The sequence below is a fragment of the Schistocerca serialis genome, chromosome 9 (genome assembly GCF_023864345.2).
Source record: "Schistocerca serialis cubense isolate TAMUIC-IGC-003099 chromosome 9, iqSchSeri2.2, whole genome shotgun sequence".
In the NCBI taxonomy this organism is placed as follows: Eukaryota; Metazoa; Arthropoda; class Insecta; order Orthoptera; family Acrididae; genus Schistocerca; species Schistocerca serialis.
The window spans coordinates 20563013-20581338 of NC_064646.1; the positions used below are offsets into that span (position 1 = coordinate 20563013).

Sequence of the window (18326 nt, forward strand, 5' to 3'; positions counted from 1 at the left end):
ATATTATAAACAGAGATTATAAACAGAAGGGTATCCTTTAAGTAAGATTTGGAACCCTGTTATATATATATATATATATATATATATATATATATATATATATATATATATATATATATATATATATTAAAAAGCAACGGTCTTTGTTTCGGTCATCAAAAAGTGTCCCCAGTGTCTGATATTCGATTTACTGCTCTTCCTTTCTTAGGCATGTGGGAAATCAGTGTGATTTGTGTGGTATGTGTATACAGCATTGTTCCAATTTCGTGTCCACAGAAATGCAAAAAAGATGCCGGGATTTCCTTTTGGTTCTTTTGCATTGTTCCTACTATGGTCAAATCGTTTTTCTACAGCATGTCTGCAAGTTCAATTGACACATGCCAGCTATCAGTGGTAAAGCTTTCGTTACTATGTGCTATTGTCTTACACTATCTGAGGATAGCCTGTGTGGGAATGACATATTTCTTCTCATCTGGGGTAAGTCCTGCTCCATTGGTACCTTTTCCACAGGAGAGATAGGTGTTGAAGACATAATTGTTCCTGAAACTGGTGAGGCATTGAAGTTTCAGGCTGTACTTTGCCAGTTTAGATGGAATATACATTTTGAACTTACAGTGTCCTCTAATGCTGATTAGCATTTCATCAACTGTAGCATTAGCCCCAAGAATACAGGACTGCTGTGAATTTTCACTGAATTTGTGCAGAATGTTTGTTATAGCAGCTGCTGGATCAGAAAGCTTCCATAACTCCCTGTAATCAGGGTTGTCACATCTCAGGCAGTTGAGAATTACAGCAAGTCTTGCTGATGACATAGTGACATGACAGCCAGTCCCATTAGTACAAAGGATTTGAATACAGCAGTGTTAGAAGGCTGATAAAACTCTTCATTTTACACATCATACATGGTCTGGCTTCTGTTCTGTCTGTATTCATGTATTTTCCCCGAATTTCTTAACTTTTTATTTGTCTATGTCAGTATTTTGTTCAGCATATCATCACTTAAAATATAGCTTCCAGTGGTGAGTGGGTTGACCTGTGACTGTCTTCTGAGATTGTGCCAAAGTGCTGGTATCTTCAATATATTATGAGCTGTTTGGTTCTACAGCTGACTACTGGAACCTGTTTCTGCCACAGAAGCATTTCCTAGCACTTTCCTCATCTTCTTCACTTTCTGATTCTCCTTCAGCCTTTTCCTGGCCACTTTCACTCCCGCCAGACACATTGGATTCCGAATCCTGTTCACTGTGTGTAAAATCACCATGCTTCATGTCAGAAAAGTTGAAGTCAGATGTGTCACTCCCAACTTCATTGATAATTCTTGAAAGTTTTTCTTCAAAATATGGATCACCTATTCTCACATACAAGGGACCAGGGTTACCTGACCTAGTTCCAGAGTTATTGTCACCAACAGATGTGAAGAACAAAACAAACACAATAAACAAGAAAAATATTCATTCTGTCCCTGACTCACAATAACCCAGTCATGCTGTCCCTGGATGTCATTTTGACAAAACAAAATCAGACAGAGCACTTTCAACCATGACTACCATGGCAACAAGCAGCAGACTTAGAATATGGAAGCTACTGTGCAGCTTAGCTCTTCAAGGTCAATAGCATTCCTAGAAACAGGGGGGTGAAAAGCAGTGCAGTCCCAGGGACTACACAATTGTAGTTAAAGGTTAATGCAAGAGCAATAAGTCAAGTTTTTACCACCGGCGCGCTGTCGTGTTTTGCACTAGAGGGCAGTTGCGTTCGCTGCCGCTACGGTTTAATTTCAATTCCGGCGAGTTAGTGCGACGGCTTGCTCACCTGACGATGTCAGTGAGGTGGACCGCCGAAATATTGTGTCAAAATCACGTTATGTTACGGCTGGAAACCCGACTGAACAGCAGGGCCCTTAGGAGTTTGTCCCCAAGCGGTTGACTTTCTCGAAACACGTGTCTGGTACTCATTTGTCATTAATTTTGTTCTTTGCTACCTTCCTTTGTCATCATCCCATTATTAATTTTTTCAACAGAACATTCATATCCATATAGTGCCAAGGTGTCCATACGATGTAAAAAGGTCGTGATTTCGCGAGTTTATTCATTATACGAACATCTCATTTCAGGTTTTTAGATCCCTAAAACTAGCTGTGACAATGCTGCAATTCTTCTTCTTCTGCACATAAAGGTATAGGCACTTGTGCCTGCCTGTTCCGTCTTCACTTTTCACTGACACCTCGTTATGTGTCTTCCAACGTCCCTTCGTCCTCTTGGCTGGTACAGCATGAGCAGACGTTGGATCCTCTCGGTACTCATTTTTTATAAGTGATGTTTTCATAATATTCTATTTTCCTCAATCTTTTCGTTAATATTATAAATATCTAGTTCATTCCTAATATCCTCATTTCTTATATTGTCTTCCCTCATAATACCTCTCTCCGACTCCTAAAAATCGCATTTCTGCTGTTTGTAGTTTATTTTTATGGCTTTTTATGGATCCATGACTAACTTCCATATAGCAGTACAGACGTAGCCATGATTTGACAAAATTTTAATATCATAGCTTACGTCACATCCAAAAAAATTGGAGACATGCTCAAATGGTGTATTATCTATTATTATTTTTGAGCGAGTGGGGTATTTTACAGTGTTAACTTTGAATGATATACTTCATCCACTTTATTGCAAGAGCAATTACTGTCTTATATCTACATCTATGGTCAGTTTGCATCACAGTTGGCATGTATTCAATCCCCCACCAAGGAGAGCATCTACTACAAGTTACCACCACTGTATCGTATTCTTCTGTCACCTAACCCAATACCAGTACTACTTTTAAATTATGCAACAAACTCGGTTAGAATACATAAAATTAGGATCTACTGTCATCCTTAGTGCATCATTAGTCGTCAATGACACGTATGGCGCCAAATAAAACCAACAGTGAGGTCCAGACCATCTCTCGTGGCTCCAGACTGCCACGAGGTGTTATTTCTGTTCACATCCCTCCACTGACTAATGTGGTACTTTCATTGGTTGACAAGGAGCCACCATAAAACTACCTGTACTTATCATTCATGATACAATACTCAATTTCATTGTCTGTCAAGGTGTTCTTGAGCTTACTAAAACACTTCGTCTGCTGTGATATTAAGTATTAAATTTTGTCTAGCTCCTTCACTTATGTTTTTGTTTATCAATGTCTGTCTTCCCACAGCGACTGCTTGTGCACATACTGAGCAATCAAATACGCACTGCGTGACCTGGACTTTCTTGAATGATGACACATTCACAACCTTGTGTAAATCATATCCCTATACAAAACATATGAAATGGGCAAGGATCCTAGACGATATGGGACTGCAATATTTGACGAGTTCATTGAAAATTTTAATGTTAGTCATTCTGACACACAGTCAAAACTTTTGCAAGTGCTGCCACCTGTTTCCAATCTCTGTGAGTAAAAAGGCAACAGCCGGCCGGAGTGACCGAGCTGTTGAAGGCACTACAGTCTGGAACCGCACGACCGCTACGGTCGCAGGTTCGAATCGTGCCTCGGGCATGGATGTGTGTGATGTCCTTAGGTTGGTTAGGTTTAAGTAGTTCTAAGTTCTAGGGGACTTATGACCACAGCAGTTGAGTCTCATAGTGCTCAGAGCCATTTTTAAAAAGGCAACACTCATTCCAAAAGGGTGTTATCGAGAAAACGTAACATCTCAGTGGCTTGAAGGAGATGCTCCACAGACTTTACAGGTTGCAGCTTCGTATCTCTTACTTCCAAACACTCCTCTACCGAACGACTTACGATTCTGCTCCTAACCACTTAGCACGCAGTATGTAGAGGTAATTTGTATTCCTTCATTTTACGTATTTTTAGGCTACCTTGAATCAGACATTTAGCTACTGCGGAAGGTCATGGCCTGTGGATTGTAAGGACGATTTTTCTGGCTTCCCTGTCAGTGGTGACATGTTTCGACAAGCTGCGGGGGGTTGAATAAGGTGTCTCGTGGGGTATACTGCTCGGTAACGTCATCCAACGATACCACAGAGCCTCCAAGATATAGCAGCCAACACTTCCCGCCATGCCACCCCTCTGGCAGCAAAACTACGAGGTATTCTAGAGGGCGCCTTGAGTAGCAGAAAATTCAGAAACGGCTTACCAGCACGCTGAAGGCTGTCCAAGTAATGCTGACCAACGCCCACCGACGGGCCACCCCTTTGGAAGAACACTGAGAGACATTCTAGACGTTATCTGAAGGAGCATAATGGCCAGAACCATCAACACCTGACGCTTCAAAGCGTCCAGTCTACAGCGGCAAATCCTCCGGCAGGCTAACGATTTGACAGCAAACTGCGAGGGACTCTAGAGGGCGTTTTGTCCAGCAACATAAACCCACAAAGCTATAGGGTGTGGGAGTTATGGCCACAAACGCCTCCCGATATTCCACTCTTTGAGCTGCTTCTCGAGTGTGTCTTGGGAAATGTCCATAAACACCGTCCCACGACTCTACAGTGTGTCCAAGTTATAGTTGCGATGCCTGCCAAGAGGCCACCACTTTGGCAGAAAATTGAGAGAGATTCTAGAGGGCAATGTCCAGAAATGTCTTCCCACCACGCCACAGTGTGTCCGGATTATCTTGACCAAAGGCTGTTAATAGGCCTCTCCTTTGGCCGCAATTGAGTGAGGTTCTAGAAGGTGCCTTGAGGAATGTAATGTTCACAAACAAGAGGCTGTCAAAGTTATTGCGACCTAGTTCCGCCAATAAGCCATTGACGGATGTTCTGGAGGCCGTCTACAGTAGTGAAATGTCCAGAACCGTCATCTCACAACGCTACAGAGCGCAAAAATTACTGCGACCAACAACTGCTGCAGGGCTACCCCGTCGGCAGCAAACTGCAAGGGGTCTTAGATGTTGTTCTGAAGAGCGCTGAACCATGAATTTACTTTCAAAATTTTGTCTTAAAAATGGTTCAAAAGGCTCTGAGCACTATGGGACTCAACTGCTGTGGTCATAAGTCCCCTAGAACTTAGAACTACTTAAACGTAACTAACCTAAGGACAGCACACAACACCCAGCCATCACGAGGCATCTTGTCTTAAAGAATTTACATTATTTACTAGCGATTCATCAAGAACATTAACACATTGAATCACATTAGGTTAGCGTGGAGTAGTTTCCAGGAAGTAACTGATGGAAAATGAAATTACTTTTAACAAATGTGAATTTTATTCCTACGAGCTTTTTCAAAAACAGTTTTAAAATTATAAGCAGAAAAGCACCCTCGAAATATCAAGTTACAATTTTATTTAGAGGCAGAAAGAACAATATTAACAGTACGAGCCTTCGGGCTGAGAAGCTTGCCTGCTCCCTTTCAACACGGCCGTAGTCATGACCGCTCACAACAACCTCTGAAAGACTACACTGGTGCAAATCTGCAACACACCAGATTACTTTAAACTAAAAAATTTTTAACAACTCACACAAACACGTAAACTATGCACCCTGTAAGAGGGATGAAAATGGTACAACGCTCAAATTATTTGCCACCGAAAGTGCAATTGTTTTTTTTTTTTCCTTTAAAGGGCTCTTATGGTGGAAGGGTGGCAACCTTATAACCTAAAATGACTATTTAAATAAAATCCATAAAATGTAGACTTACGATCTAAACGGACCACCCAATTCACAAATATCCACCTTCCCGCGGGTGAGCAAACGGAGAACAATGGTGGGACGACCCCAAAACAAAGTGGCTGGTGACCTCACCAAAAAAATGGCTCTGAGCACTATGAGACTTAATATCTGAGGTCATCAGTCCCCTAGATCTTAGAACTACTTAAATCTAACTAACCTAAGGACTTCACAAACATCCATGCCCGAGGCAGGATTCGAACCTGCTACTGGAGCGGTCGTGCGGTTCAAGACTGTAGTGCCTAGAACCGCTCGGCCACACCGGCCGGCTCACCAAGAAAACAAGTAGAGTTTAACAAGAGTAAATCAAACAACATATCACCAATCACTTAACTTCTAATAAACTGCGATCTCTGGCGAAGACCTGGTGCAGCACCCCCAACGCTCTCCCGAACCATCCGCTACCAGCCGCTTCAACGGACACAGGAAGGCGCGCCGATCTCCCGTCTCACGGCGTCGCAGCTCGCCCCGGCCAGCTCGATGTCGTGGTTTCGCTCCTGTTGCTCTCGTGTGAACCGCGAAGCCACTACCCCTTTCTATACGGCGGTACCCACTGGACGCACGTGGGGATCTCAAATGCGCCGACGCTCAAGGCGGACAAGTCATCTCGTGTCTCAGTGCGCGACCGACCAACCGACCGATCCAACCGCCAATGACCGTTGCCCGAGCAACTCGAGCAGACTGGCGGCCTAACGCGCAGACTCAGATGCAGGAACTCAGCCCCGACCGGGCGACCACTAGCTGAGTTATGTTACTGGCGGAGTGGTAATACTCTGATTTTCTGGCTTTAAAGTTTGATCCAAACGACAGACACACTATCGCTCCGACGACAGATAGACATTAACTGCCGCACAAATGCAAACGAGAGACAGACCAGCAACTGGTGACTCAAGACTGAGCTACCCTCACTCCGACTGACTGACTGACCCCGACTTACCTTGGCGAGCTTACACCGGCCCTTAAATTCGCGTGAACAGGCAACCTTTTCCCCTTTCCCACCAGAGGGAGACACCGAAGCTGCGATTGCCATAGCGGCGTCACCGCCAGAAACGGAGGGCGACTGCTTCACACTACGCGCTGCGACGCGCTCTTCATAACAGCAAATTTTACCAAGGCTCAAGCGCTATGTTCAGAAATTCAGAAACGTCATCCCACAATACTATAGCGGTCAATCTATAGCGGACAACACCTACCAGTAGGTCATCCACTGCAGAAAAGTGAGAATGGTTCCAGAAGGCGTTTTGAGTAGCATAATGCCCAGAATTGTCATCCCACAACGTTACGCGTGAAACGTCCCCTTTGAACAATTTTACATGACTGTGCTTAAACTGACACACAATATTTTGTTAGCGCAACGCAATCTGACTTTCAAAATTCCCTACACAAGAATGGCCCTGACTAACATTAAACTATACCTTTCACAAATCACTAAATCACTTACCTCACAATAATCTTCGTTTCTCAAGCTACTGCAATACAGCGAGCGCCACTACTGCCAGCTAAATAAAAGATTCAAACTACTAAAGGCACTAACTACTGATAGGGATAGTTAGCAAATGAAAGATATTAATAGAGAACAAACAATGTATTTACCTTGATATCATCATATATAAATATAGCAGTTCATGACAAATTACAAATCTCCGCCATCTCTCTCCCCACATCCACCACTGCTGGCGGCTCACCTCCAACTGCGCAACGCTACGCGCTGTTCACAGCCAGCTGCCTAACACTACAATGGCAGACAACAATGTAAACTAGCCACAGACTGCACACAGCACAGCCAGTGATTTTCATATTGAGCGCTACGTAACGTTGCCAATTAGAAAACATAAACAGCCTACATATTGAGCGCTACGTAACGTTGCCAATAAGAAAACATAAACAGCCTACTTACATAGCCCCCATGCTCCCCACAAAAAATTTTACAAATTTTTTTTTTGGGCAGTGGCCAATAATGATTTGATAAAATTTTTCATAATTACAATAACAAAGAAATCAAATGCACACACTTATTGATACAATGTTGGTCAAAAGCTAAAATTTTCTCACAGTCCATAAAGATAGTCCTGATCATTCATCATAACAGTAATTACAGGTTTTTTTTCACAAAGTCTCATTAGTAAAAGAAATTGCACGCAGAAGTAGTGGATTTCCATGCAGTCTTGAAGAAGTAGTGTTGTCCTTCCAACGGAAAGACAGTGCTGACTCTCGACATGCAGACAAGTATTGGGTCACAACAGAGCAAACCCACTGCAGAGTCAGTCGAAGTTTTGATGAATATTGGTAGGTCATCACAGAGCAGACCCACTGTAGTCCTGGTAGAGATTACGATATTGGTGGGCCACCAGAGGCACAGACCCACTGCAGTCCTTGTAGAAATAATGGTACTGATGGATCATCAAAGATGTAGACCCACTGTAGTCCTTGTAGAGATAATGGTATTGGTGGGCCACCAGAGGTGCAGACCCACTGTAGTCCTTGTAGAGATGACCAGCAGCCATCTGTTGCGATTGTGCAGGTGCACATTCACCATCGAAGAGTCTTGCGGAGAATATAGCAAGTCCATAAACCACCACTTGTGCACTCACAAAGTTTTTGGAATTGTCCTTAGATCCAGCAATGCTGTTATCCAGTCCCTTGCTGAATTATTAACACACGTGCAAACACTAACAGTCCCTACTTCTCACATATTGTCCATATACTATGACCAACAGAAACGTGTGCAGTGAAATGTAACTAACAAGTTAATAATATCATGAACTGGTGACAAGTACAATTTTATAACATGAGAATACAATTACAAAGATACAGAAAACATCATTAAAACATAATAATACAGATAACATTTGTAGTAATATGGGCTTTACAAAAGAATCGAAATAACATATACATAAGTGTTACAGGAATTATGACATGAGTACATACATAAAAGATCAGAGTAACTTTTGAAACATCAACTTCACACATGAGCATTAAACAGAACAGAATTAACAATATCTAACATCTTTACAAAGTAAATAACATATTATTAATGCCAATTATATTCGAGGATAACAGTATTCCTCATCATAGTGAATGTAGCTTAATATTAAAAGAAGAAAAAATTCTATGAAACTACACAGAGACAGGAAGAAAACAAATACTCAAGGGTACACAAACACATAGTGGGATAACACCAATAGGAAAGGACAGGATTCGTTTTCAGTGTAACATGTGGTACTGCAGTCCAACCTAAAACTTCATATATCTTTCCTCTTATTTCATCCTTTGTTTCCACCAAAAAAAATTCTATCTAAGCATGCTTTCTGTATTCTATTCATATTTCTTTCAATATAATTATTTCTCAGTGTACAATACTCATTTTGGCCCAAATCTTTTTCATATTGTCCATAGTCAGTTTCTTATATAGTCTACCCCCTCTTAAGCTAACTTAAATCTACTGAGCTCAGATGCTAAACTAAGGGATGAGGCAATGTAGCAGCACATAAAACAATTAATATAAACAGCAATTACCAAAAAATTGGAAAATTGCAAAGCAAGCTACAGTAAATCTAAATTAACAGATAAAATGCAAAATTACAACTAATATGAGCCAATGTGCAGCAACATGAAAAATCAATGAGTAGTAAAATTGGCTTAGCAGAGTAACACAAAGTCAAATTCAGTATCACTACACCTGGCAAACAGCAGTAACTTATACGTAAACATGACATAGCGCAAGCAGAAAAAATATTACAGTAAAGACAACAATGCAGATAAAGGAAATGTATAATCACATCTTAATGTCTATGTAATTAAAGTGGTGCACCACAACAACTGATTGTAAAAAGAAATATTACCATGTACTTGAAAAGAAAATTATGTGTTACTGTTACTAGTTCCTTCTTATTGTTCTTTCCTTTCCAAGTGCTCCTTTTTTAAAGAATGTGGATCATAAAATAATTATTTAATAGATCTGTTGACAGAAAGTGTTCACATTAGCAAATGCATTTCATTTTATAAAAGCAATGCTGCAACACAGCTGGAAACCAGATATCAAATGAAATAAGCAATTACGCAAACCAAAGCATAAAAACATCATTCAATAGTCATGTGACATTTCATAAGTTAGTAGAAATTCTCTCAACTCTCGTAGAAAGACGCTTGTCATAATCAGGTGTGCAGATGTAAAAATATTTCCGAGGATAATGGCCTCCCCTTTTTTTTGTTCTACCTGTGCCGCTGACAAGGGCTCGCAATAATGGCTTTTTCTCCAGGCGTCTGACACAGCTGGGTGCCCGCGACGCATTATGTGCAGGTGGTCACTTAACTTTCGTACGGAAATATTTACGACAGCAGTTTCTGCTACCGTGGCAGTCTCATATAAAAATATTTCACAGGTCAAGAATGAGCGTTGCAAATCTGTAGAAACAAAATCCTATAAATATAAGTGTCCAAAAAAAATATTGGTCAGCATTGTGATACAGTCACACATTTCATAACTCTTAAAGTACGTTTCTTGGTTTCCAACATCCTTTTCATAAATCAGAGTCCCTAAACACTACTCATTATTCCTTACCTCATTATACATATACATATTCGTCGACACTTCTTCAATATTTCATCGTGAGAAATACGTAGCATAATAAACATTCCTCAACAACATAATACACATCGTCATCGTAATAATAACATCATAACACTTCAGTCAAATCTCAAAATCGTCGTAACTTCCTCCAATAATTTCTAAGCCTAAAAAAATTCTCTGCTCATTTCAATAGTGTCATCTACCTCAAACGTACTTTAAAATCATGCTCCCTTACGAAATACGTCATTCAAAGCTCTCATAGTATCACAATGATTCCGAAAAATATGAGCGTTTCTCAAAGTGCAGACAAAATACAGTTTCATAAGTGTGAAGTTACCCAACTGTGTATTGCGTAAACATGTGTCACTGATGTAGTAAAAAGAATGTTTGTTTCTCTGTCAAATAATCAGATAGCTGTGTAATTCTGTGTTAGAGAAATATGGTACCGATGTGTAAAGTTGTATAAGCAAATACCATATTAGCTAGGGTTCCTTGTGGTTGCCACACACATGGTACACAGAGTAAGCGTGTACCCCCCTGAGGATTAATGTAATTATACCCTCAGGTGTTACAGATTACAGCAATGGAATGAAATGTATCACGGAAAACTTTCTTTGTATTTCAAAAATCTTTAAAAATAAATGTTTTAAGTATAAAATTGATCACTCAAATACGTGTACTGTAGCGCTAAACTGTGCGTCTTGTAACATAATCTGTGTGGAAGTGTCGTAGTTATCGTCCTCCGAAAGCTAAGTTCTGCAGAAGTCAATGTACTTACCTCATGATAAACAAAAGTGAAATGCTTTGCGTATAGATATCATAGTTATTATGCTTATTGGCGTGATGAAGAAAGTACTGTACAGTAACGTATTGTTGTGCCACAAAAAAGGCTGTCTCATTGTTGCTATACCACAAAAGTTACTACTAAAACATGTTTTTCTTTCCAGAAGAATTCAGAAAACTGTGCAGCTATAAAACAGATATAGCGCAAAAGCAACATTGTAAATTGTCACTCATTAGTAGCGTCGTGATAAAATCGTGTAGCTGTCACATAAACTAACCACTGTGCCATCTGGTATCTCACTGAAAGTACTTTAAATCCAGAATATATTTTCAAGTAAACCAAAATGTTGCATTAAAATCTCATTAGCAGTACTGGTAAATGTTCTAAGTATGTAAGCCTTATAGTCGTTCCATAATCGTGCAACAAACAAGCAAGAATGTACACATACAACACTGTGTCGTCTGTTCACTATAACAATGCATTTGTAATTTCTGTTTAAAATGTTCCCTAGGTTCTAGACTGGATATTTCACTTCAAACATTGTTGTATGTTAACAGATTCTAAGTCTGACAAAGCATACTAGTAGCGTCAATTGAAAAGTTTTATGGCAAAGAAAAAGTTAAAAAAGCAGATTATCTTTCAATAATCGGTTTTACATGTGAAATGTGGTACAATCTTTTACTCTTCAAGGTACTCAGAATTTCAGCTTGAACGCAATTATCATGCAGTATACGTCGGTAAAGAATACTGGAATTTTTCACAAGGTTAGCGTCAATGTTATTTTTCGCTGAGCCAGCCGGCGCACTCGGCTGCCTGCGGTACGAGTCATTGTCTGTCTCTTTGTTGGCGCGCGTCGTTATTGGGATTTGGAGGCCTAACTTCCACAAATTCGCCTTGCCGAGAGGGCCCAGCTCTGTTTAAAGCTCGCCAGTTCTGATGGAATTCAGGTCTGTCGTTTTGTCGGTAGTTTACACAGTTTCTTTCGTGTCGGTCACGTGGTGGAGAATTTCTCCCTGAATCGTAACTGTGCGTCGAACTGTTGCGCCTGAAGTTATTCTGCCTCCCTTGATAATAATTATTCTGGTTCCCATATTGTCTGTTTCTAAGGTAATCTCTGTCATATTCATTACTACGGAAATGCGATCTTTCTCTGTAACTATTATTCTGCCAACGGTTGTCATACGGGTGGTGTCGTTGCCAGAATTCTTAAATGTTTTGAATTTACGTGTAGTAATGAACAGCTTATAGTCAAAATCATCATGTCGGCGAGTCGCATGTCGGTCATTGTTACGTCGCTTCGGCGGTTCCAACTCAAAATTCGGTGCACATTGCCGATTTCTTTCATAACTTCCGAAATGCCCTATGTTATTATTTTGTGGCTGTTCCGTATTTCTATGTCCCTCTTCCCTTATTGGGGCGCGAGTGTCCTCTGAAATACGTAATTCTTGTATTACCTGTGTTAGCTGATCTTGTACTTCCCGGATTTCTCTTTGGTGTTGCGTATTAATTTGATTCAGATTTTGTTTCAGTTTCCTAATTTGTTCGCTCTCTTCTGTGTTATTAAAGACTACCGGTTTTGTGTCATTCAGATTATCATCTACCTTCGTAGATAAATTATTTAGCTGATCCGAAAGTTCAACTACTTTCTCTGATAATGAACTAATTTCCTCCATGTGTCTTTCTACTGTGTCCTTTAAGTTTTCCTGAGTTTTTGCAAGTTGCGTAACCGAATCGGTAGATGCAACTGAGTCAATTTTAGCTTGCAAGGTCTCATGATTTTCATGAACAATAATTTGCAGTTCTTTTATGGCTGCTTCGTGATTCTGTAATGCATTTTCATGCCGCGAAAAAATAGGTTGAAAATGCTCACAAATTTGTGTTTTTACGTCGTTACAGACTTTTTGACATTTCGATTCGATTTTATGTAACTCAGTAGTTAAATCTTCACGTGTTTGTTCAAGTGTGGTGTCTAACTTTTGAAGATTTTGTTCCACTGTGTCTAACTTTTTAAGATTTTGTCCCATTTGTTTCTGATTTTGTTCAAGTGTTGTGTCTAACTTTTGTAACTTTTGTCTCATTTGTTGCATTAACTGTAATAACAATGCACTGGTGTCTGAAACATGTTCCTCAGTGCTTTTCGGCAGTGAATTTGCACCGGCAACATTGACATTTTGACATGCAGAAAATGTGTCTTGACTTATTTGAGAAAACGGCGAGAACCCAAAACCTGAGTCTACAGTATTCGCAAAATTGTGTCCTGTCATTCCCGATTCCTGAGGCAAGCTGTTGCCGACCGATCGATCGATAATGCGTCCCTCTTCACTAATTGTTTCACTGTCCACGCCATTGTTTGCCGCCTGCTCCATTTCCCTATGAACAGTTACCAAATTACTACTTTGAATGTCTGTTAATTCATTACTCTGCGGCGCTATCACACTGCTTTCGTCTTCACTGTCATTTCTCAGTTTACTTTGGAGCCTAGTATTACGTTTTTCACACGCCATTATTGTCACAATATTTCACACGACAACGCAGAAAAGCACAATTTGAAGAGCAAAAATAAGAGAACACATTAACATAGCACTGAAAATAATATTTAGTTAATTGCAAGCGCAGCTGCGAAAAACTTGCTGCAAATCTACATGCATGCCACAACTGTTTTACTGTACAACAATGAAAGACTGCAACTACAAAGGAAATTCTCTCTATAATTACGCGCTAGCAATAAACAAAATCTACACTAATTACACAAACTACAAGAAAAATCAGAAGATTCCAGTGAGGTATCCTCGGCTAAGGGTCGACATATGAAACGTCCCCTTTGAACAATTTTACATGACTGTGCTTAAACTGACACACAATATTTTGTTAGCGCAACGCAATCTGACTTTCAAAATTCCCTACACAAGAATGGCCCTGACTAACATTAAACTATACCTTTCACAAATCACTAAATCACTTACCTCACAATAATCTTCGTTTCTCAAGCTACTGCAATACAGCGAGCGCCACTACTGCCAGCTAAATAAAAGATTCAAACTACTAAAGGCACTAACTACTGATAGGGATAGTTAGCAAATGAAAGATATTAATAGAGAACAAACAATGTATTTACCTTGATATCATCATATATAAATATAGCAGTTCATGACAAATTACAAATCTCCGCCATCTCTCTCCCCACATCCACCACTGCTGGCGGCTCACCTCCAACTGCGCAACGCTACGCGCTGTTCACAGCCAGCTGCCTAACACTACAATGGCAGACAACAATGTAAACTAGCCACAGACTGCACACAGCACAGCCAGTGATTTTCATATTGAGCGCTACGTAACGTTGCCAATAAGAAAACATAAACAGCCTACATATTGAGCGCTACGTAACGTTGCCAATAAGAAAACATAAACAGCCTACTTACAAGAAAAGTGAGAATGGTTCTAGAAGGCGTTTTGAGTAGCATAATGCCCAGAATTGTCATCCCACAACGTTACGCGGTATGCAAGTTACTGTACTTACTGCCTCCAGCCAGGACACCCATTTGTCAGCAAACTGCATGGGTTATAGAGGAGTGCTTGAGGGGTGTAATATCCTGAGTCGCCATTCCATAACAGCTAAAGGACTTCAAAGTTACGGTGGTAAAGCCTGTCGCTAGTCCACCCATTTACAGTAAATTGAGATGGGTTCCAGAGGCTGTCTTAAAGACCGCAATGTCCAGAAACGTCATCTGGCGGCACTAGGGCGTGTCTGAGTTACAGCATCCGACGACTACCCCTAGGTCGCTCCTTTGGCTGCAAAACTGAGTTTGGCCACAGCAGGCAGTAATGTCTTGGTATGTGGGCATACCTACGACGACACTACCGTTCTGAATGCTGCGACTCTCATTACGAAATGTTCCGCTGCGGTCCGTCAGCTTAGTAACTACCGTCTGCTTCTAAAATGATGGGTAGATCCTATTACTTCAATGCTCTGTAGAGTTGTTGGATGACTTTCCACATATTAGTTCCTATTATCGATTAGTTTCTCAAGACACCGTCCAAAATCTCTCCAAATTTATTGGTAAAATGTGTCACACCCTGTATTATAGTGTCCATCTTGAGAAGCTCACTGATATAGTTTATATACATTAATTACAAATACGTGCACTGGAGTGTGGGGTTTAAAATTATTACGAGGTCAAAGTGTACCACCTGCAGGAATGTTAATATAATGCGTTACAACCACTGTATTTCCACAAAATGTGTCTGTTTTGGACCTTGCATAGACTTATCACAATTCGCTTTTGCCAAACTTCTCCCGACGCAGTTCATCTCTTTCAGTGACATACTACTTTCAAACGAGAGAATAATAATACTTCCTATCCATATGTGGTATACAGCAAACCAGTGCTTAACAGTATTGGTTAAAAACAGTCTTGGTTGCAATTTTAGTTTTTTTTTATTTTTCAACGACGCGTTTCGCCTTATTTAGCCATCTTCAGGTTATCTTTTCTAGATGAACGCGAGAGGCACCAAGATCATCATATGCTTACTACCTGAGCCCCCATCTTACTGTTACTCGCTCCTGTGAATGGGAGCGCGTTATGCAGAACTTGGTGCCTCTCGCGTCCATCTAGAAAAGATAACCTGAGGATCCCTAAATAAGGCGAAACGCGTCGTTGAAAAATAAAAAAAATAAAAATTGCAATCAAGACTGTTTTTAACCAATAAGAATAATAATATGTCTATTGCATTATCAATTATCTGAGGATCTCTTTCTCAGGTGTTAATAGCTGTTTAGAGACGAATGGAACGTTGTCAGGTCAACGTTTACTAGTGTGTATGTGTGTGTTCGTGTGTGTGTGTGTGTGTGTGTGTGTGTGTGTGTGTGTGTGTGTGTGTGTGTGTGCGTGGGGGGGGGGGGGGTCTGTGTGTGAGTGCCTTTCATTACTAGGTGGTGATGTCTGTATACGTCATCAGCTAACAGCATGCAACAGTCGGGAAATAGCAGTCGTTTGTTTCTGCAGCTGTGGTTCAGGGCTCGACTGGCATTAGTGAAAATCACGCCTACTGACAGTCGTTGTTTACGCAAATGATCAGTGTCTTGTATGACTTCTCGTAAGACAAAAAGGTATTTGACATAAGGTCACAGAGTGAAGTGTGTCACACTTGGAGACTCTCTCTCTAGCGTTTTGAAAACTTTGCTTATGCTATGTTCTTATCTATGCTTGTTGAGGGTGGCCAGTTCAGTTTCGCATTCTTTCCAATCAAATTGTTGCTAGCAATTTTCATGGTTGTTGAATGACACAAACGTTTCAAAGTATTCCTTTCTAAAAGAGTTCCTGTGTAGTATTGCGTACGTTTAGTTTTCTGATATCTACCAATATTATTTTCTTTTGGGACATAAATTTTCTACACCTTAAGCTTGTCTAGTGCACATCATCGCTGACGTAAAAGGGCAACAAGCCTTCGGTCTGGTCCCTAGATCAGCATCTGGATTGACTTTCTAGATGACGCCTGCAGAGTCATCGCCTACCGAGCTGCCTCTTCCCCTTCTTCATACGGAAACACAACGAGGCTCAGAAACGATGTTACTCGTCCATCTCTAACATCCTGCGTGGTGTCTGTTTGTTCTAAGTCGTGTTCGCGCAACGACGCTCTGAGCGTGTTTTTTAGAGAATTGACTAGTTTGAACCTGGGACCTGTTGCTGGTAAGGAGACGCCAGACCACACATGACATGTAGAGTTCAGAAGAGTTCAGTGAGACTGGCGATGATATAATCAAATACTTAATGATTTCAGCGTCAGCTCCACTGCATTCCCTGTAAAAGAATCTTAATACTAACTAAATTTAGTCGAAGGGGTTCAAGGCTTTCCTTTTATAGTTAGCTGGTAAAATAACGTCAAAAAAGCAGTTAAGTTCACCATTGGAATTTTTATTCTACTCACAAAACATTGTTTATAAATTGCGCTATTGATGAAAGGAAATATTTTAATACAGGATGATAAAAACCAACTGCGTTCAACAAAAATGTGAACGAATATTCCCTGAATGGGTTTCCAAGTTCTACAATGGATCGAAGGATGACCTATGCCATATCACATCTATAATCTAGGTTTAAGTTAAGTTTCATAAAAGAGATGTTAACCTTAAGCTCCACCTACAAAAATTGTGTCTATCCAATGAGAAACGTTATACTTTTCATGGTGGGGCAATGTTTTTAATGTCTGCGAAGTAACAGAGACGCGTATAGTCTCACGCTAAAACTTGCAGCTGCTGTGGCCCTTTTAGTGTTATCGTAAGATCTATACTGTTCTTCTGGAGGGCTCTATCTTTTAACATGGGCTGGGGGGTGGTCCTAGTGGTTGGCTGGTGACGTGAGTGTCCGTCCCTTTTCGTAGGGCCTTCTAGCTTAACACAGTTCTGCTCTCGGCTTCTGTTCTCGTTTCTCCCCTCGGAACTGCGTCTGTTTCACGGTGGGAAGGTATGACATGCATTTAGGCGTTCTTGTGTTAGTCTGTGGTATTCCGTTTGCTCACTCGTTGATCGTATTACTCTGGTTAATTTAATGTCAGGATTTATTTGGAGCTATGTGACATACTGCCGGATTTGCTGTCATGTCAGGGTTTTCATGGAAGGTGTTGGATTTGCCTGACACCTTACACAACCTACAGTACTACATACTCCAACAACAGTCTGCTGATGACGGTGTCCTCTTTAATCTAGAAATGTTTGGCAGGTACAAACAAAACGCGGAGAAACGCTCCGTGCTGTTCCACGACCGGCCAGAGAAGCCAATGGAGACTGCGGTGCACTGGACGGAGTACGTGATACGCCACAAGGGCGCCTACCACATGAGGTCGGCCTCGCTGGACCTGGCGTGGTACCAGTACCTGCTGCTCGACGTCATCGCGGCGCTGGTGCTGCTGCTGGGAGCGCTGCTGCTGCTCGTGGCGCTCTCTGTCAGAGCTCTGTACAGGGCCGCCAGGGCGGCGCTGGGGTCGCCGCCAGCGGGCAAGAACAGGCCCAAGCGGGACTAGGGCCGCCATTTCTGTACACACACACCCACACACACGTACACACACACACACACACACACATGCACATGCACATGGCTACGAGCTTTACATCATCCATAACAAAGAGGTGCACACTGCATAACACACAAGCAATGGAGCTAATTTTTATCATTATTTTTATTGTTATTATCACTCGTCCATCTCCTATTGTTCAAGAAACAAAATGTACTGTGTGTATGAATGATATAAACTAAATAAACATAACTGTTACTATTTATCCAACAGTGTTGCTTGATATGGTC

At 41.0% G+C, this 18326-nt stretch overlaps 1 protein-coding gene across 1 annotated transcript in view; it reads left to right on the top strand.

Annotated features, from left to right (window-relative positions):
• The window catches only part of LOC126419157 (UDP-glucosyltransferase 2-like), a 152103-nt gene extending 133998 nt beyond the window's left edge, over positions 1-18105 (top strand). The window contains exon 6 of the mRNA XM_050086281.1: positions 17745-18105. Coding sequence (XP_049942238.1) covers positions 17745-18045 — 301 coding nt within the window. The 3' untranslated portion in view covers positions 18046-18105. The remainder of the gene's footprint in view (positions 1-17744) is intronic.
• Positions 18106-18326: the final 221 nt, after the last annotated feature.